Source organism: Oncorhynchus tshawytscha, linkage group LG14 (genome assembly GCF_018296145.1).
Source record: "Oncorhynchus tshawytscha isolate Ot180627B linkage group LG14, Otsh_v2.0, whole genome shotgun sequence".
Taxonomy (NCBI): Eukaryota; Metazoa; Chordata; class Actinopteri; order Salmoniformes; family Salmonidae; genus Oncorhynchus; species Oncorhynchus tshawytscha.
In genome coordinates this window covers 28,015,104-28,035,929 of record NC_056442.1, presented here as the reverse complement: position 1 = coordinate 28,035,929, position 20,826 = coordinate 28,015,104, and the positions used below count along the sequence as shown (strand labels likewise).

At 42.8% G+C, this 20,826-nt stretch overlaps 2 protein-coding genes across 3 annotated transcripts in view; one reads left to right on the top strand and one right to left on the bottom strand.

Moving 5' to 3' along the window:
* The window catches only part of LOC121839159 (alpha-2-macroglobulin-like), a 33,295-nt gene extending 29,636 nt beyond the window's left edge, over window positions 1-3,659 (top strand). The window contains 3 exon segments of the mRNA XM_042296555.1: window positions 3,103-3,208; window positions 3,314-3,367; window positions 3,549-3,659. Of these exon segments, the coding sequence (XP_042152489.1) occupies window positions 3,103-3,208; window positions 3,314-3,354 (147 nt within the window). The 3' untranslated portion in view covers window positions 3,355-3,367; window positions 3,549-3,659.
* A 7,061-nt stretch (window positions 3,660-10,720) lies between these two features.
* Window positions 10,721-20,690, bottom strand: LOC112265389 (murinoglobulin-1). Of its 2 annotated transcripts, none has more exons than XM_024442639.2 (7): window positions 20,187-20,690; window positions 14,031-14,180; window positions 12,944-13,096; window positions 12,645-12,732; window positions 12,306-12,512; window positions 11,029-11,254; window positions 10,721-10,893 (listed from the first exon to the last, which is right to left on the bottom strand). In XM_024442639.2, the coding sequence occupies exons 1-6, from the start codon at window positions 20,298-20,300 to the stop codon at window positions 11,115-11,117; spliced, it is 852 nt and encodes a 283-aa protein (XP_024298407.2). In that variant the 5' UTR covers window positions 20,301-20,690; the 3' UTR covers window positions 10,721-10,893; window positions 11,029-11,114. The 2 variants fall into 2 exon arrangements, with proteins under 2 accessions (XP_024298407.2, XP_024298406.2); XM_024442638.2 differs by having other exon boundaries at window positions 12,306-12,515; window positions 20,187-20,689.
* Between the last annotated feature and the right edge of the window lie 136 nt (window positions 20,691-20,826).

Sequence of the window (20,826 nt, the reverse complement as noted above, 5' to 3'; positions counted from 1 at the left end):
GAAACAGCAGAGGGAACACCCCGCTATCCACATCGATGGAACAGTAGTGGAGAGGGTAGCAAGTTTTAAGTTCCTCGGCATACACATCACAGACAAACTGAATTGGTCCACTCACACAGACAGCATCGTGAAGAAGGCGCAGCAGCGCCTCTTCAACCTCAGGAGGCTGAAGAAATTCGGCTTGTCACCAAAAGCACTCACAAACTTCTACAGATGCACAATCGAGAGCATCCTGGCGGGCTGTATCACCGCCTGGTACGGCAACTGCTCCGCCCACAACCGTAAGGCTCTCCAGAGGGTAGTGAGGTCTGCACAACGCATCACCGGGGGCAAACTACCTGCCCTCCAGGACACCTACACCACCCGATGTTACAGGAAGGCCATAAAGATCATCAAGGACATCAACCACCCGAGCCACTGCCTGTTCACCCCGCTATCATCCAGAAGGCGAGGTCAGTACAGGTGCATCAAAGCTGGGACCGAGAGACTGAAAAACAGCTTCTATCTCAAGGCCATCAGACTGTTAAACAGCCACCACTAACATTGAGTGGCTGCTGCCAACACACTGACACTGACACTGACTCAACTCCAGCCACTTTAATAATGGGAATTGATGGGAAATGATGTAAATATATCACTAGCCACTTTAAACAATGCTACCTTATATAATGTTACTTACCCTACATTATTCATCTCATATGCATACGTATATACTGTACTCTATATCATCGACTGCATCCTCATGTAATACATGTATCACTAGCCACTTTAACTATGCCACTTTGTTTACATACTCATTTCATATGTATATACTGTACTCGATACCATCTACTGTATCTTGCCTATGCTCCTCTGTACCATCACTCATTCATATATCCTTATGTACATATTCTTTATCCCCTTACACTGTGTATAAGACAGTAGTTTTGGAATTGTTAGTTAGATTACTTGTTGGTTATTACTGCATTGTCGGAACTAGAAGCACAAGCATTTCGCTACACTCGCATTAACATCTGCTAACCATGTGTATGTGACAAATAAAATTTGATTTGATTTGGGTACCAAAAATGTCTGCAGCATTGAAGGTCCCCAAGAACACAGTGACCTCCATCATTCTTAATTGGCCACCTGGCCAAACTGAACAATCGGGGGAGTAGGGCCTTGGTCAGGGGGTGACCAAGAAACCGATGGTCACTCTGAAAGAACGCCAGAGTTCCTCTGCAGCACTCCACCAATCAGGCTTTTATGGTAGTAGCCAGACAGAAGCCACTCCTCAGTAAAAGGCACATTTCAGCCCTCTTGGAGTTTACCAAAAGGCACCTAAAGACTCTCAGACCATGAGAAACAAGATTCTTTGGTCTGATGAAACCAAGATTGAACTGTTTGGCTAAGACTAAGAAGTCACTACAAAGTGATAAATATAACAATTGAAATGCTAATCCTTTGCACATGAATGCTCACTCATTCGGGAACAATTGCAATCAATATATATATTTACGCTACGTGTGTCGTCTTGATTGCTGGTGAAAAGTTAATTTATTTTGTAGAATTGTCCATCTCTCTCTCTCTCTCTCTCTCTCTCTCTCTTCGTTTGTGGTTAGAGGGTCTTGTTCAGAGTGACATTTGTTATAGAATGGATGTTTCGGCGGTTGTCGTTCTTCACGTTCAATGATACCGAATTCCTAGCTGCAGACTAGTAATTCAAATCAAAGACTTGTTCTTATTCTGTCGGTATCGATAGTCTAAGAGTTTAACCACGTGGTATGGTTAAAAGATTCAGCAATGGTCTACAACCTTTGTCCCCCGTAATGGAGAAAAACATGGTCTGCAACCTTTAGCGATCTCGTAATTGAGGTAAGCTCGGTCTGCTGATCGAAAACCCGAGTGGGGTTTTTATTGGGAATGGCAGAAAAGGCTGTCCCAGGATGTCTGACCCTAACTGGGCTCAGGGGCGGTCCTCTGATTTAGTTCAAATCAAAAGGGAATTGTATTTTTCTTCATTAAACAGTCCAAAATCATACAACACAATTATACAAACAGTATCATACACACTCATTCATCTTATACAACAATTAGATGTAAACCTCATATCTGAGGCTATTATATAAACAGCGTTATGGTAATGTGGCCACACCATCTCCCATGAGCTTTCCCAAGTTGTGACAAACGGACCAGTTCGTAGCTGGATTCTTCACCGATCTTTTATACTTTCTCCAGAACATGACATTTGTTTGTACCTCAAGTTCTGTGAGGTGGAAGGATTTCCTTTGTTCTCTATGAAAGTTTACTCTCTCTCGACTATGTGTCCATGTGGAGATCCTCTCAGGAATTTACAACCTCTGACCACAGCAGCCTAGTTGAAGGAGGCAGGGAGAGGGGGATGGGGTTGCTATACCCAAAGAGGCCAACGTCATGACAAGTGGCTTTGGGACAAGTCTCTGAATGTCCTTGAGTTGCCCAGCCAGAGCCCGGACTTGGAGCCAATCAAACATATCTGGAGAGACTTGGTAATAGCTGTGCAGCCACAGATCTCCATCCAACCTGACATGGCTTGAGAGGATCTGCAGAGAGGAGCTGGGAGAAACTCCCCAAATACAGGTGCGCCAAGCTTGTAGCGCCATACCCAAGAAGACTCAAGGTAGTAGTCGCTGTCAAAGGTGCTTCAACAAGTAAAGGGTCTGAATACACTTACACATTTATTCACATTAGTGTTTTCCCTGCCAAGATGTTTCCTTTCGTTTTAAAGTTTGTTTCTTAAATCCTTTGTTGTTGTAATGAATTCTTCCACTTTTATCATATTTTACATAACTTGCTCTTGAAACCTACTCCTGCATTCATCCCAGTTATCAGCAACAGAGCAATTACAACTACAATAATACTGTCAATTAAAAAGTATATAACATAAACATGCAGTTGACATGGAGGCTATAGTGTAATGGAATGTTTTGCCATATGTGGTAGGTTTTGTGGGTAATACTATTAACACGCTGGGTGTCAAGTAGAGTGTTACTGAAACGGAAACTTCTGCTTAGAGCATTTCAATAATTGTGACCAATATGTTTTTTTCGTGTTTTAAAAATAAATAATTTAATCTCTCGACAGTTACCATCACTATTGCCTTTGAAACACACCCTGGACATCATACAGGAGCTCCCAGTACAAAATCTAAAGCCAGCGGTGGTCAAGATCTACGACTACTACCAGCCGAGTAAGTTTAAATCTAACCTTCCCCAATATGTATTTTTCCTTTTTAGTAACATTTGGTTACTTGTATTCATTTACTGAGACTTATCTGTCTTATGGTTTAATTCAGGTGACCAGGCAGAAACAGAATATGTCTTCCCTTGCAAGTAGGGGTTACAAACTGGTGAGCTATTTTAATTGTGAAAATATTGATGTTGAATTATTAGATTTAAAATAACTGATCCATATACTATACATGTACTATACATGATTTAACTATGTTGATATTCCTTCTACCAAAAAGTTGGTCAGTTTGTTAAAGTATTCATTCCTTACATGTACAGTATATATTCACTCCTCTTCAGATGTAAGAAGAACATGACATTCACAGAGGTCACACCTGCGAACCTTGACATATCTTTCAAGATCTAAAGTAAAATATGTAACTGGAATTAAAGTTTTCCATTATAACCCTATTCTTGAGCATTTTTTCCAGACAGTTTTGTGACACTATGGCAAGCAATGAGTTCCAAAGTCCAGGCTCAGGAGACAAGGTGAATAGTGAAAGGCTTTGTGTAAGACAGTGGGTCTCATCCTAGGGTACCTGGCCTATCCACAGGGGGTACTTGGGAAGACTCATGGGCAGTGCAATATGTGATTGGTGATACAGTTAACAAAAAAGTTTAGAACCACTGTAGTAGTAACAGAATCTACACACGAACGGTTTATGACCATGATTTACGACCTAAATGTCAAAGGTCGCATACACCAGTGGCGAATCCCCAGAGGAGGAAGGGGAATTTCATACAAATAAAAATGGTAAAACATTACAAAAGTTATCCTGTTTAGATAAAATGTTACGAAATATAGTCACGTCACCAAATAAGGTATTAAAACACACTGTTCTGCAATGAAGGTCCACAGTTGCCTCAACAGGACAGCTTGCTTCCGTCCTCATCTGGGTACACTGACTTCAATACAAAACCTTGGTGGCTCATTGTTCTCACCCCCTTCCATAGACTTACACCGTAATTATGACAACTTCCAGAGGACGTCCTCCAACCTATCAGAGCTCTTGCAGCAGGAACTGACATGTTGTCGACCCAACCAAAGGATCAGAGACTTAAAGAGAGAGAGAGAGACAATAGTTGAACAGTTTTGAAGAAATTAACTTAATCAAATGAAAGAGAAGCAAGTAGGTTTCACTTACTTAGCAAGCAAATGCAGCTAGCTAGTATAGCCTACTCAAAACACCCTCAGAGGGATGCTATGGTAGCTAGCTGGCTATGACTATCCAACACAACACTGGAACTCTTCCAAGTCGAGGTAAGCTTTTGGTTTTACTAATTTATTGCCACTTGAGCGCACAGGTGTAACTGCTGAACTGATAACTGACTATACACTGTAAAGTTACTGCATGATTGTAGCGGGTTTACGAACACATTAGTTCTATTAGCTATGTTGACTATGACGTTACTTTAGCTAATATGGGGACAACGATGTAGGCTGTGTAGTGGTTATGACATGGTTTGACTTGGAAAGCTTTTTTCGCCTGGTCACATACAGCTGATCTGTTGTGCATTGAAATCTACAAACTAAGGGAAAAGGTGAGAGGAGAGCGCATAGATGCAAGAAGGAATATAACATGGCTGCTATGAATGTGAACTGTGTTCACACGTGACCAGGGGTTTATTCATTACTCCGATTCTGTTGTAAAACATTTTTTAAACAAAAGCAAATGGAACGAAACTGGGATCAACATACCAAAACAGGGGATAAACAAACCTGAATTTGTCCAATAGAAACTGTTTGCAGCTATTGGCCTAATGACTGTCTGTCCATGTGTCACTGTATGTAAACTTCTGACCCAGTGGGAATGTGATGAAAGAAATAAAAGCTGAAATAAATCATCCTCTCTACTATTATTCTGACATTTCACATTCTTAAAATAGAGTGGTCCTAACTGACCTAAGACACGGAATTTCTACTAAGATTAAATGTCAGGAATTGTGAAAAACTGAGTTTACATACACCTTAGCCAAATACATTTAAACTTCTGACTTCAACTGTACGTACATATACGTTATAGATATATATGTACATGTGTATGGTGGAGATAGAGGAGCAGGTGAATGTGAAAAGTATATTTATTTACTCAAGAATGTGAGTGTTGATTGATAATGTACTGTATATGTATATTCTAAACATGTGTGTGTGATTATTTGTCTAGTACACACTCAGGTTAAATATGTATGTATGTATTGGTTTGTGTAAGACCATTTGTATGTGTGGGTTTAAATATTAAAGTGTGAGAGTGTGAGGTAGCTGGGTCTGGGTGGGATAGCACAGGGCTATGTGAGACAAGAGTGAGTAAAGTAAACAGACTTTTTAATTCACCTTTATTTAACCAAGTAGGCCAGTGCAACATGGCCAAGATAAAGCAAAGCAGTGTGACACAAACAGAGTTACACATGGGATAAACAAACGTAGTCAAAAACACACTAGAAAAATCTGTATTCAGTGTGTGCAAATGTAGTAAGATTAGGGAGGCAAGGCAATAAATAGGCCATACTGGTGAAATTATTTCAATTTAACATTAACACTGGAGTGATAGATGTGCAGAAGATGATGAGCAAGTAGAGATACCGGGTTGCAAAGAGCGACAAAAAAAATAACAATATGGGGATGAGGTAGTTGGGTGGGCTATTTACAGATGGGCTGTGTACCGGTAAAATGATCGGTAAGCTGCTCTGACAGCTCATGCTTAAAGTTAGTGAGAGAGATGTGTCACGCCCTGACCTTAGTATTCTTTGTTTTCTTTATTATTTTGGTTAGGTCAGGGTGTGACATGGGTGTGTTACGATAAATGAGTGAGGAGGTGTGGAGTCAGGCGCAGAGAGCAAAAGATGTGGGAAAAAAACACGCTTTAATGTCCCGGAAACATAACATGAACCAAAAGTAGAAAAACAAATGATCAGAAATATAAACGGACAGCGTGAAACCCAAATACAAACAAAATACACTCAAACAACAAAACAGACTAACAAGCCCGCACAAAACAGAAGCGGGCTGAACAAACTTTATATAACCCTACCCTAACAACCAAACAAGAAACAGGTGATACCAATCAGACAAAACCAAAGGAACACAGAACAACGGATCGGCGATAGCTAGTAGACCGGTGACGACGACCGCCGAGCGCCACCCAAATCAATTAAAATCAAATTTTATTTGTCACATACACATGGTTAGCAGATGTTAATGCGAGTGTAGCGAAATGCTTGTGCTTCTAGTTCCGACAATGCAGTAATAACCAACAAGTAATCTAACTAACAATTCCAAAACTACTGTCTTATACACAGTGTAAGGGGATAAAGAATATGTACATAAGGATATATGAATGAGTGATGGTACAGAGGAGCATAGGCAAGATACAGTAGCTGATATCGAGTACAGTATATACATATGAAATGAGTATGTAAACCAAGTGGCGTAGTTAAAGTGGCTAGTGATACATGTATTACATAAGGATGCAGTCGATGATATAGAGTACAGTATATACGTATGCATATGAGATGAATAATGTAGGGTATGTAAACATTATATAAGGTAGCATTGTTTAAAGTGGCTAGTGATATATTTACATCATTTCCCATCAATTCCCATTATTAAAGTGGCTGGAGTTGTCAGTGTCAGTGTCAGTGTGTTGGCAGCAGCCACTCAATGTTAGTGGTGGCTGTTTAACAGTCTGATGGCCTTGAGATAGAAGCTGTTTTTCAGTCTCTCGGTCCCAGCTTTGATGCACCTGTACTGACCTCGCCTTCTGGATGATAGCGGGGTGAACAGGCAGTGGCTCGGGTGGTTGATGTCCTTGATGATCTTTATGGCCTTCCTGTAACATCGGGTGGTGTAGGTGTCCTAGAGGGCAGGTAGTTTGCCCCCGGTGATGCGTTGTGCAGACCTCACTACCCTCTGGAGAGCCTTACGGGTGTGGGCGGAGCAGTTGCCGTACCAGGCGGTGATACAGCCCGCCAGGATGCTCTCGATTGTGCATCTGTAGAAGTTTGTGAGTGCTTTTGGTGACAAGCCGAATTTCTTCAGCCTCCTGAGGTTAAAGAGGTGCTGCTGCGCCTTCTTCACGATGCTGTCTGTGTGAGTGGACCAATTCAGTTTGTCTGTGATGTGTATGCCGAGGAACTTAAAACTTGCTACCCTCTCCACTACTGTTCCATCGATGTGGATAGGGGGGTGTTCCCTCTGCTGTTTCCTGAAGTCCACAATCATCTCCTTAGTTTTGTTGACGTTGAGTGTGAGGTTATTTTCCTGACACCACACTCCGAGGGCCCTCACCTCCTCCCTGTAGGCCGTCTCGTCGTTGTTGGTAATCAAGCCTACCACTGTTGTGTCGTCCGCAAACTTGATGATTGAGTTGGAGGCGTGCGTGGCCACGCAGTCGTGGGTGAACAGGGAGTTCAGGAGAGGGCTCAGAATGCACCCTTGTGGGGCCCCAGTGTTGAGGATCAGCGGGGAGGAGATGTTGTTGCCTACCCTCACCACCTGGGGCGGCCCGTCAGGAAGTCCAGTACCCAGTTGCACAGGGCGGGGTCGAGACCCAGGGTCTCGAGCTTGATGACGAGCTTGGAGGGTACTATGGTGTTGAATGCCGAGCTGTAGTCGATGAACAGCATTCTCACATAGGTATTCCTCTTGTCCAGATGGGTTAGGGCAGTGTGCAGTGTGGTTGAGGTTGCATCGTCTGTGGACCTATTTGGGCGGTAAGCAAATTGGAGTGGGTCTAGGGTGTCAGGTAGGGTGGAGGTGATATGGTCCTTGACTAGTCTCTCAAAGCACTTCATGATGACGGATGTGAGTGCTACGGGGCGGTAGTCGTTTAGCTCAGTTATCTTAGCTTTCTTGGGAACAGGAACAATGGTGGCCCTCTTGAAGCATGTGGGAACAGCAGACTGGTATAGGGATTGATTGAATATGTCCGTAAACACACCGGCCAGCTGGTCTGCGCATGCTCTGAGGGCGCGGCTGGGGATGCCGTCTGGGCCTGCAGCCTTGCGAGGGTTAACACGTTTAAATGTCTTACTCACCTCGGCTGCAGTGAAGGAGAGACAGCATGTTTTCATTGCAGGCCGTGTCAGTGGCACTGTATTGTCCTCAAAGCGGGCAAAAAAGTTATTTAGTCTGCCTGGGAGCAAGACATCCTGGTCCGTGACTGGGCTGGATTTCTTCTTGTAGTCCGTGATTGACTGTAGACCCTGCCACATGCCTCTTGTGTCTGAGCCGTTGAATTGAGATTCTACTTTGTCTCTGTACTGACGCTTAGCTTGTTTAATAGCCTTGCGGAGGGAATAGCTGCACTGTTTGTATTCAGTCATGTTACCAGACACCTTGCCCTGATTAAAAGCAGTGGTTCGCGCTTTCAGTTTCACACGAATGCTGCCATCAATCCACAGTTTCTGGTTAGGGAATGTTTTAATCGTTGCTATGGGAACGACATCTTCAACGCACGTTCTAATGAACTCGCACACCGAATCAGCGTATTCGTCAATGTTGTTATCTGACGCAATACGAAACATCTCCCAGTCCACGTGATGGAAGCAGTCTTGGAGTGTGGAGTCAGCTTGGTCAGACCAGCGTTGAACAGACCTCAGCGTGGGAGCCTCTTGTTTTAGTTTCTGTCTGTAGGCAGGGATCAGCTTTTCCCCGCCCCCCTTTCGGAAAAGCTGACCACGACTCCATTTTGTTGATCCCTGCCTACAGACAGAAATTAAGCAGAGCAAGGGTAACTACTACAAGGTCTCAGAGAAAGTGACGTCACCGATTGAAACGCTATTTAGCGCGAACCACCGCTAACTAAGCTAGCGTTTCACATCCTTTACACTGGCATCCTGGGTCAGCCCTGTGTGCAATTCCGAATAAAACCCAAATTTGAGAAATTATCAACCAGACCATGTTTTTCTCCATTAGGAGAGGGCAAAGGTTGTAGCCCATTGCTGAATCTTTTAACCATACCACGTGGTTAAACTCTTAGACTATCAATACCGACAGAATAAGAACAAGTCTTTGATATTAATTACTAGTCTGCAGCTAGGAATTCGGTATCATTGAACGTGAAGAACGACAACCGCCGAAACATCCTTTCTATAACTAATGTCACTCTGAACAATACCCTCTAACCAAGACAGAGAGAGAGAGAACGAAACTCTCCAACAGAAAAACTTTTCACCAGCGATCAAGACGACACACTGAGCGTAAATATATATATTGATTGCAATTGTTCCCGAATAAGAGTGTTCTTGTGCAAAGGATTAGCATTTCAATTGTTATAATTATCACTCTGTAGTGACTTTAGTCGACCCCCACTTCCCCTTTTGTCTAACATTCTATCATTTCTTGTAACCATATTTACTGTTTGTTTATGCATTTCTGTGAATTACTTAGTAATAAATAAATAATTTAACTAAGACAATTGATGTATGGATGACTCATAGTGAAGGCTGGGTTCGTGCAGATAACCAACAATTTACGACGTTTGTAATGAGTCTAACGTGAGGTAAAGTAAATAATTTATTAATTCGAAGACTAATTGATCAGATAAAATATCTGAAAAGTTATTTTAGGAAATGATAACTTTAATCTGAATATTTTTCCTTGGTGCCGACTTCCTAGTTAATTACAGTTAATGATTAATAAGTTGATCGCGTAAATACTAATTACAGAGAATCTTTGATAAATATAAAACTTCAATTAAATGATAGTAAAGACACGACACTTGATTTGGCCCATAAGCACGTGCGTACATAGCAGGTCCCGTAATGGGAAGACATTTAATCTACTTTCATTCCTGAGTATACAGTGCATTCGAAAAGTATTCAGACCCCTTGACATTTGTCATTTTGTTATGTTATAGCCTTATTCTAAAATTGATTAAATGTTTTTTTCCCCCATCATCAATCGACACAGAATGGCCTATAATAACAAAGCAATATCAGGTTTTTCCAATTTTTTTAAAATTAAAAACATTTACATAAGTATTCAGATCCTTTCCTCAGAACTTTGTTGAAGCACCTTTGGCAGCGATTACAACCTCGAATCTTCTTGGGTATGATGCTACAAGCTTGGCACACCTGTATTTGGTGAGTTTCTCCCATTCTCCTCTGCAGATCCCCTCAAGCTCTGCCAGGTTGGAAGGAGACTCAGAGACTTGTCCCGAAGCCACTCCTGCGTTGTCTTGGCTGTGTGCTTAGGGTCATTGTCCTGTTGGAAGGTGAACCTTCCCCCTAGTCGGAGGTCTGAGCGCACTGGAGCAGGTTTTCATCAAGGATCTCTCTCCATTCATCTTTCCCTCAATCCTGACTAGGCTCCCAGTCCCTGCCGCTGAAAAACTTCCCCACAGTATGATGCTGCCACCACCATGCTTCATCGTAAGGATGGTGCCAGGTTTCCTCCAGACGTGACGCTTGGCATTCAGGCCAAGGAGTGCTGCAGAGATGGTTGTCCTTCTGGAAGGTATCTCCCATCTCCACAGACAAACTCCGGAGCTCTGTCAGAGTGACCATCGGGTGCTTGGTCACCTCCCTGACCAAAGCCTTCTGCCCCAATTGCTCAGTTTGGCCGGGCACACAAGCATGATGAATACTGGACATCATTCAGGGGTGTGAGAGTGTAGTTTAAGGAAGGAGCCAGAGTCACAGAAACCTGCCCAAGAGGAACACTTGTAAGATAACATGGAAAACCCAAGACTGATACACTGGCTAGGCAAACTGCAACAAGACACAACATTTTATACAATCGAGAAACAACTCAAGAAACGATCATGATGCAGTGCCGTACCATGATACACTTGGACAGGTAGTTGAACACAGTGGCCTTCAGCTCAAAATGCTCTCCACGGATGATGGAGTAGGGCAGGGTGAGCTCTAGGAAGAAAGGCTGGAAGACAGTGATCTCCACAGGAAGAGCCAGACATAAGCCGCCAGGGGCCAGGTAGAATGCCTCTGTCTCCCAGATGGTAATGGTATCTGGGACTGTAAGGGGCACGTCTGCTGATCCAGACTCCCTGTAATACAGAGGTCAGAGTTCAAACAGAATGCATCTAAGTGTCCCATAGAGAACAATGGAGTATGACTTTACAAATTCTTTGAACACTATTTATTTGTATTTTTATGTATTTAAGCTTAAATCTAAACAGCTCTGAGGACCATTTCCCTATGAAAAAACAGGCATAGGGGAGAGTGGGGCAAGTTGAGCCAAATGGAGTAATTTTAGACACCTTTGTTTCTAGGAAACCACACACAAAATGATTAAATTTGACCAATTATTTAGGAAGAGGTCATCATTTGATGGGAGTCTGTAAAGGAAGAAAGCACATGGAAAAAGTGGTAAGCAACTTAGTTCCAAAAAACCAAGAAAAATTAATTTATTGTGTTAGAGGTTTCATGATGCTTGTATCTAAAGATCGTTCATAACATCAGTTGGGGTCTCTATAAGCTTCAACTTGACGTCCTAAACCTACCATGACCTTGCTTCCTTTTAGCTGTGTGGGCGAATGTACTCAAAACATTTGCCTTGGGGTAAGTTTAGCCAGTTAAGGAAATTTACGTGTTATCATAAAGCAAGGCAATATCTATGGTAAAAGTGTTTAAAAAAGTACTACGTTTTTGTCAGGTGTTAAGCGTGTGTTAAAATATGTTTAATAAATAAGCCATTGTGATTGTGTTGAATTGTGTTTGAGTAATAAATATAGACATGGTTTTAAATAGGTAGTGGTAATATTTTCTTCAGTACAGAAATTTGTAGGCAGCTTACTTACCCTGTACTGTGGGGTAAGTTGTGCCAAGAGACCATTTTTTATGGACAAGCTTTGTTTTCAAAACTGTAATGTTTACATTAATTCTGATTATTTCCAGGGATACACAACATCCTGAAATATATGTACATCCTTGTTAGGAAGAACACTATAATTTTGAAGTAATACTGAATGTAAAAAATGTCTCAACTTACCCCAATCTCCCCTACAATACACCTTAATTATTAAAGGAGGTACAGGTTCCTAATCTACACAACTACTGCATGTGTTGATATTAGGCAAGAGATAAGAGGGCTTTCACCTGAAGTTAGCCTCACTGTGCAGTGCTCTTCCACAAGATCCCATATCCATGTCTCGGGGAAGAACGTACGGACTGTCTGTATGGGTGGTGGAGCTGGAGCGGCACTAAATCCATCACCGGGTACTGCACCAGGTCCAGCTTGACATAAACCCAGAATCGCTGGACCCGGGTTAAATCTGGTCATTGTTACAGGGTAGGGATAGTAGCCTACTAATAAAACAAAACAGTCATTCTGGTGTTAACATCAGCCATGTCAAACTAAAAGCCATGCATTTCCCAAGATTCACCGAATACGTCTGGCAATGACGAGAGCAAGAGGTGTTAAGGAGGATATCCCACCTTCGGGCAAAGGGTACTGCAGCCCCTTGTAGCTGAGGCAGGAAGGTACTCTTAAAACCAGGTTAGTTGCCAGCTTCAGTCCCAGTTTCTAGAAATACCAGAATCAAAAACAAGAGAGCTCAATATTAATTAATACCTCTGAGTTTTATGTTTCTATTCTGTATGTATTTTTTTTGTTGTTGCCTCAAACAGGGTATTTTAGCAATTCATAATTTAAGAAGATGGTGACAGTATGTTGACTGATTCTTACAAGAGCAGAAATTAGGTTTCAAGTAAATAGAAAACAAGGAAGAAGTTACCTGAAAAACTTCATAAGGTTGATTTTTCTCCTCGGATGGTCCATTTGGGTATGGCATTACATATCTTCTTGGTCTTACACGTAAACATGCTACTGGGTATTGAAGCGCGTAGGGAATGTATGTTCTCTCCTTGACTGGTAACGAATCAAATATCTGGAATGGGATATTAAGGAGACGTGAAATTACCTTGTTCACTGGGCATCAAACAGAAGACAGACTGAAATCGGGAAGGACAACTTGGACGTTCAATTTAGTTTTCCATTGCTAAACGTTGTTAACCCTCATAGTACTAACGGGTCCATTTGTCCCCTGAGGCATATTTTTGATCATATCCCAAAGATGGATTATTCAATACTTCAAATCTAAAAAAAAAATATTTTAATCTAGGTTTCTCTGGAGATATAATGTAAAGTTATACATATCCTCAGAGGGTTATAACTGGCAGTTGTTATCACAAAAGTACTATTTACTTCAAAATTCTAAAAATGAAATGATGCTGAAATAAAGTTATGGTAAGTTGTCTTTTTAGTACATTGGAAAAAAGCAGCAAATTATTTAAGGGAACATTTTATATTTTCGCTTTACAGAATATGCTAATTAACTGTAATTTCGCTGAAAAACATCCCCACAGCATGATGCTGCCACCACCATGCTTCACTGTAGGGATGATGCCAGATGGTGCCAGACTTGACGCTTGGCATTCAGGCCAAAGAAAATCATGTTTCTCATGGTTTGAGAGTCTTTAGGTGCCTTTTGACAAACTCCAAGAGGGCTGTCATGTGCCTTTTACTGAGTTCCCTGTAGGAGGGTTAAAATGGCAATAATAAACAAAACCTAGACTATTACCTCATTAAGTACCAATATGCTTTTCAGTTACTGAGATTCTATAAAAAAGTGGATCTCACTGAAGAGAATGAGTGCCAATTACCTATGAAAGTACACCAAATGGCCCACTGTGAACAGACCCACTCCACGTCTGCTGTAGTCACTTCTAAGTCCCCTGAATCTGGTTGTTGTGGCCAGCACCACAAAAGCTTGTTTATATGGTGGTATGACTGTTGACATTCACTTCAGTGAGCTCTGTTACCTTGTCAGCATCCAACCTCTTCCCTGGTTCCATGATGTGAACACTCTTGTCCACAGCACTGAGGCCACAGAGGAAGCCGGGCTGGGCCGAGAGCTGCAGGGTGTTCTCCTCCCCTGGGACTGCTTTTGAGGGTGAGAACTCCACAAACACCTGGTACACAGGACATACATACAGTGGGGCAAAAAAGTATTTAGTCAGCCACCAATTGTGCAAGTTCTCCCACTTAAAAAGATGAGGCCTGTAATTATCATCATAGGTACATTTCAACTATGACAGACAAAATGAGAAGGAAAAAAAATGCAGAAAATCACATTGTAGGATTTTTTATGAATTTATTTGCAAATTATGGTGGAAAATAAGTATTTGGTCACCTACAAACAAGCAAGATTTCTGGCTCTCATAGACCGGTAACTTCTTCTTTAAGAGGCTCCGCTGTCCTCCACTCGTTACCTGTATTAATGGCACCTGTTTGAACTTGTTATCAGTATAAAACACACCTGTGTTACGGCTTTCTAGGTGTGGTGAAGGAGAGTCGGACCAAACTGCAGCGTGTAGATTGCAATCCATGTTTAATAACGAACGTAAAACACGAATCAAATAACAAACACTACAAAAACAATAAACGTAACGAAAACCGAAACAGCCTATACTTGTGTAACCTAACACATAGACAGGAACAAGGACACTAAGGACAATCACCCACGACAAACTCAAAGAATATGGCTGCCTAAATATGGTTCCCAATCAGAGACAACGATAAACACCTGCCTCTGATTGAGAACCACTCCAGACAGCCATAGACTTTGCTAGATAACCCCACTAGCTACAATCCCAATACATACACACCAGAACCCCAAGACAAAACACACCACAATACAAAAACCCCATGCCACACCCTGGCCTGACCCAATACATGAAGAAAAACACAAAATACTTAGACCAGGGCGTGACAGAACCCCCCCCCCCTAAGGTGCGGACTCCCGAACGCACCTCAAAACAATAGGGAGGGTCCGGGTGGGCATCTGTCCATGGTGGCGGCTCCTGCGCGGGACGTGGAACCCACTCAGTCAATGTCTTAGTCCCCTCTCCTCGCGTCCCTGGATAGTCCAACCTCGCCGCCGACCATGGCCTAGTAGTCCTCACCCAGAACCCCACTGGACTGAGGAGCAGCTCGGGAGTGAGAGAAAGCTCGGGAGTGAGAGAAAGCTCAGGCAGGTAGGTAGATCTACCAGATCCTGGCCGACTGGCAGATCCTGGCCGACTGGCGGTTCCTGGCGGATCCTGGCCGACTGGCGGATCCTGGCCGACTGGCAGATCTGGAAGAGTCTGGCCGACTGGCAGATCTGGAAGAGTCTGGAAGAGTCTGGCAGATCTGGAAGAGTCTGGCGGATCTGGAAGAGTCTGGCGGATCTGGAAGAGTCTGGCTGACTGGCAGATCCTGGTAGACTGAAAGATCTGGCTGCTCCATGCTGACTGGCGGCTCCATGCTGACTGGCGGCTCCACGCTGACTGGCGGCTCTGGCTGCTCCATGTAGGCTGACAGCTCTGGCGGCTCCTTGCAGACTGGCGGCTCCTTGCAGACTGGCGGCTCCTTGCAGACTGGCGGCTCCATGTAGGCTGACAGCTCTGGCGGCTCCTTGCAGACTGGCAGCTCCTTGCAGACTGGCAGCTCCTTGCAGACTGGCAGCTCCTTGCAGACTGGCAGCTCTGGCTGCTCCATGCAGACTGACAGCTCTGGCTGCTCCATGCAGACTGGCATCTCTGGCTGCGCTGAACAGACGGGAGACTCCGGCAGCGCAGGAGAGGAGAAAGGCTCCGGCAGCGCTGGAGAGGCAAGGCGCACTGTAGGCCTGATGTGTGGTGCTGGTACTGGTGGTACTGAACCGAGAACACGCACAGGAAGCCTGGTGCGGGGAGCTGCTACCGGAGGGCTGGAGTGTGGAGGTGGCACAGGATGGGCTAGACCGTGAAGGCGTACTGGAGATCTTGAGAGCAGTGCTGGCACAGGACGTGCAAGGCTAGGGATGTGCACAGGAGGCCTGGTGCGTGAGGCTGGCACCAACTTCACGCACCTCAGGATAAGTATGGAGTGCTAACCCAGGTGCCATCAAATCCCCGACACGTTCCGTCGGGCGAATTCCATGCAAAAAGCACCAACACAGCAACTCCCTCATTTCTCTCTCCTCCAATTTCCCCATTAACTCCTTCACAGTCTCGGTTTCGCTCACCTCCAACACCGGCTCTGGTTCTGGTCTCCTCCTTGGCTCCCCACGATAAACAGGGAGAGTTGGCTCAGGTCTGACTCCTGACTCTGCCACACTCTCCCTGAGCCCCCCAAGACATTTTTGGGGCTGACTCACAGGCTTCCTTCCGAGTCGCCGTGCTGCCTCCTCATACCGGCGCCTCTCCGTTTTCGCCGCCTCCAGTTCTTCTTTGGGGTGGCGATATTCTCCAGGCTGAGCCCAGGGTCCTTCTCCGTTTAGGATTTCCTCCCATCTCCTCTTTGGGCTGCTCCTGCCTGTTGACACGCTGCTTGGTCCGTTGGTGGTGGGTGATTCTGTTACGGCTTTCTAGGTGTGAAGGAGAGTCGGACCAAACTATTATTAGGAATTATTAGGAAATGGAATTATTAGGAAATGGAAGACATACAAGACCACTGATAATCTCCCTCGATCTGGGGCTCCACGCAAGATCTCACCCCGGTGGGTCAAAATGATCACAACAACGGTGAGAAGAAATTCCAGAACCACACGGGGGGACCTAGTGAATGACCTGCAGAGAGCTGGGACCAAAGTAACAAAGCCTACCATCAGTAACATACTACGCCACCAGGGACTCAAATCCTGCAGTGCCAGACGTACTGGCTTAAGCAGGGGGAGACATGTCCAGGCCCGTCTGAAGTTTGCTAGAGAGCATTTGGATGATCCAGAAGAAGATTGGGAGAATGTCATATGGTCAGATGAAACCAAAATATAACTTTTTGGTAAAAACTCAACTCGTTGTGTTTGGAGGACAAAGAATGCTGAGTTGCATCCAAAGAACACCATACCTACTGTGAAGCATGGGTGTGGAAACATCATGCTTTGGGGCTGTTTTTCTGCAAAGGGACAAGGACGACTGATCCGTGTAAATGAAAGAATGAATAGGGCCATGTATCGTGAGATTTTGAGTGAAAACCTCCTTCCATCAGCAAGGGCATTGAAGATGAAACGTGGCTGGGTCTTTCAGCATGACAATGATCCCAAACACACCGCCCGGGAAATGAAGGAGTGGCTTTGTAAGAAGCATTTCAAGGTCCTGGAGTGGCCTAGCCAGTCTCCAGATCTCAACCCCATAGAAAATCTTGAGGGAGTTGAAAGTCTGTGTTGCCCAGCAACAGCCCTAAAACATCACTGCTCTAGAGGAGATCTGCATGGAGGAATGGGCCAAAATACCAGCAACAGTGTGTGAAAACCTTGTGAAGACTTACAGAAAACGTTTTTTTTTTTTAAGTAAAAGGTATATCATGTACACTTACAGTGGGGCAAAAAAAGTAAAATCCTTTTTCTCTCCAATTTCGTGGTATCCAATTGGTAGTTACAGAATCGAGTCCGTACGGGGGCTGCAACTCACAGGTCTGTGTCTCAACTGTTTGTGTAGTCTGATCAAAGAGACGTCACATGCTAAAAATCATACCTTCAGAGATTTGGATTTTGCCCAATAGATTCCCATTCCCAGAAGTATTGTCGTCAACTGAGTACTGACGAGACGTGTATGATATGTGGTGGCTAGTTTACAGCATTTACAGTATACTGTACATAACAATCCTTGTCCGAACCAGGGTGGCCAATAGGGCAGGAGCCTATCTCCTGTTTCTGTTGCGTGAGGCAGCCTGGACAGCCGGGAGCGATTTCACGCCAGCTAGGTCCGAAAATGTTTTTGGTATCTCAGAATGTTCTGGCCATCCTCACATAGAAACTTAATTGGGAGGAAGGATGTTTAATATGCTTTTTACATTTATATCGCAAACCATTTTGAAAGTGGCCATTTTAGGCCCTTTTTAGACCTATACATGCTTTTCGTACGGAGTGGTGGAAAAAAGTGCTCAATTGTCATACTTGAGTAAAAGTAAAAATACCATAATAGAAAATGACTCAAGTAAAAGTGAAAGTCACCAGTAAAATAAAATGTTAGTATAAGTCTAAAAGTATTTGGTTTTAAATATACTTAAAATGTACTTAAGTATCAAAAGTAAAAGTACAAGTATAAACCATTTCAAATTCCTTATAATAAGCAAACCAGATGGCACAATTTTATTGTCAGATAGCCAGGGACACGCTCCAACACTCAGACATAATTTACAAACAAAGCATTTGTGTTTAGTGAGTCCGCCAGATCAGAGGCAGTAGGGATGACCAGGGATGTTCTCTTGATAAGTGTGTGAATTGGACCAATTTCCTGTTAAAATGTAACGAGTACTTTTGGGTGACAGGGAAAAGTATGGAGTAAAAAGTACAGCACTTTCTTTCGGAATATAGTGAAGTAAAAGTAAAATTTGGCAAAATATAAAGTACAGATACCCCCAAAAATTCGTACTATTTTTACTTAAAGTTGAAGTCGGAAGTTTACATGCACTTAGGATGGGGTAATTAAAACTCGTTTTTCAACCACTCCACACATTTCTTGTTAACAAACTATAGTTTTGGCAAGTCGGTTAGGACATCTAATTTGTGCATGACACAGGTAATTTTTCCAACAATTGTTTACAGACCAATTATTTCACTTATAATTCACTGAGTCACAATTCCATTGGGTCAGAAGTTTACATACACTAAATTGACTGTGCCTTTAAACAGCTTGGAAAATTCCAGAAAATTATGTCATGGCTTTAGAAGCTTCTGATAGGCTAATTGACATAATTTGAGTCAATTGGAGGTGTACCTGTGGATGTATGCAATTTCCAAACGCCTGAAGGTACCACATTCATCTGTACAGACAATAGTATGCAAGTATAAACACCATGGGACCACACAGCCGTCATACCACTCAGGAAGGAGACGAGTTCTGTCTCCTAGAGATGAATGTGCTTTAGTGCAAAAAGTGCAAATCAATCCCAGAACAACAGTGATCCTTACAGGACATTCTGTCCCTACCCAAGGGGAGGAGAGACCTTGGGCTTGTAGTAGATTGTTTAACAGGTGGCAGACAATGTGAGAAGGCTTGTGAACTATATTGCCATTGTATCTGAGAGGAGGGACATTTATGATGAAATGTGAGGTATATAAACCAATGTAAATGGTATTATGACCAGAGCTCTCGGGAATAAACGCTATTGATTAATTTTGAGACTGATCTTTGTCTATTTTATGCAAATAAGAACCTTACAAATTCTTAGAAACAGACAGTGTTTTACTTTGTTATAATTGAATTGGTTAATGAACATATAGGAATTAAATTCCTCTAACAGCTACCAAATACTAATTGAGTGTACGTAAGCTTCTGACCCACTGGAAATGTGGTGAAAGAAATTAAAGCTGAAATAAATCACTCTACTATTATTCTGACATTTTACATTCTTAAAATAAAGTGGTGATCCTAACTAGGATTAAATGTCAGGAATTGTGAAAAACTGAGTTTAAATGTATTTAGCTAAGGTGTATGTAAACTTCAGACTTCAACTGTAAGTACTTTACATCACTGCTTGTACGTCTGTGAACAGCACATGATAAAGACATCATCTTAGTGACATTATACTCCCTATAGTATGCTCTATGGAGCATGTCTAGATTCTAAAGTACAACTTTTCTTGTTAATTTATTCTTCGTTAAAAATATTTATATGAATAGCACAAAAGTATCCTTTTTGATTTAGCTCATTTTTAAAAACATATTGTTTGGAACAAAATACTCTTCAAACACGTCTAAATTACAGTGGCTGCTCTGATACTTTTGAAGATATTACCCATTTTATACATATAAATTGACATTATAGGTCATTAACTGATTACATTCAGTAAATCACACGCAAAAAGAGTGTTCACTTCAAATCCCTTTTGCCATTCACTGTGTTGGTGATGCTCATAAAATGTATCATAACTTCAAAAGTAGCTGTGCACCCACTCTGGAATTTTGATGTATATTACTAGTACAGTATATTGTTTAAAAAAAAAAGTAAAACCTTCATGGAGGTGGAGATTGACTTCAGGAAGCGTCCCTCACTATCTCTCCTCCTTGAAATCAATGGCTCAGCTGTAAGCACGGCAGAGATATTCAAATTCCTGGGGACCATCATCTCCCACAACCTCAAGTGGGAGGACAACTTCACAGTGATCACCAATAAGACACACCAGCAGATGTACTTCTTATGTCAGCTGAAGAAATTCAAACTCTCATGGATAATACTGATTCAGTTCTACACAACCATCATAAAGTCCATACTCAACCTCCTTGATCATTGTCTGGTGTGGGAATGTGTCTGCCTGGTCCAAGGGTCATTCTTTTCAAATACAGTGAGGTCTGAAAACATCACCATACCTTGTGAGGATATCGGCACCGAACATTTTTTGTTGTTTTGTTTTATGAGTTGAAGAACTTATTGGGAGGAATCTGAGACCATTCCTCCATACAGAATCTTCCAGATCCTTGATATCCTTCCTCTGCGCATATGGTCTGCCCTATACAATTAAAACCACATGTTTTCAATGGGTTTCAAGTCCGGAGACTGTGATGGCCATTGCAAAATGTTGATTTTGTGGCCAATGATCAATTTCTTTGTGGATTTTGATGTGTGCTTGGGGTTATTGTCTTGTTGGAAGATC

Coding starts and splice junctions, on each gene's coding strand:
- LOC112265389 (XM_024442638.2), bottom strand. CDS start 20,300: ATGATGGTCCCCAGGAATTTGAATATCTCTGCCGTGCTTACAGCTGAG. Junction 14,181..20,186: donor CAATCTCCACCTCCATGAAG/GTTTTACTTTTT, acceptor CCTGTGTACCAG/GTGTTTGTGGAGTTCTCACC. Junction 13,097..14,030: donor AGAGGTTGGATGCTGACAAG/GTAACAGAGCTC, acceptor ATCCCATTCCAG/ATATTTGATTCGTTACCAGT.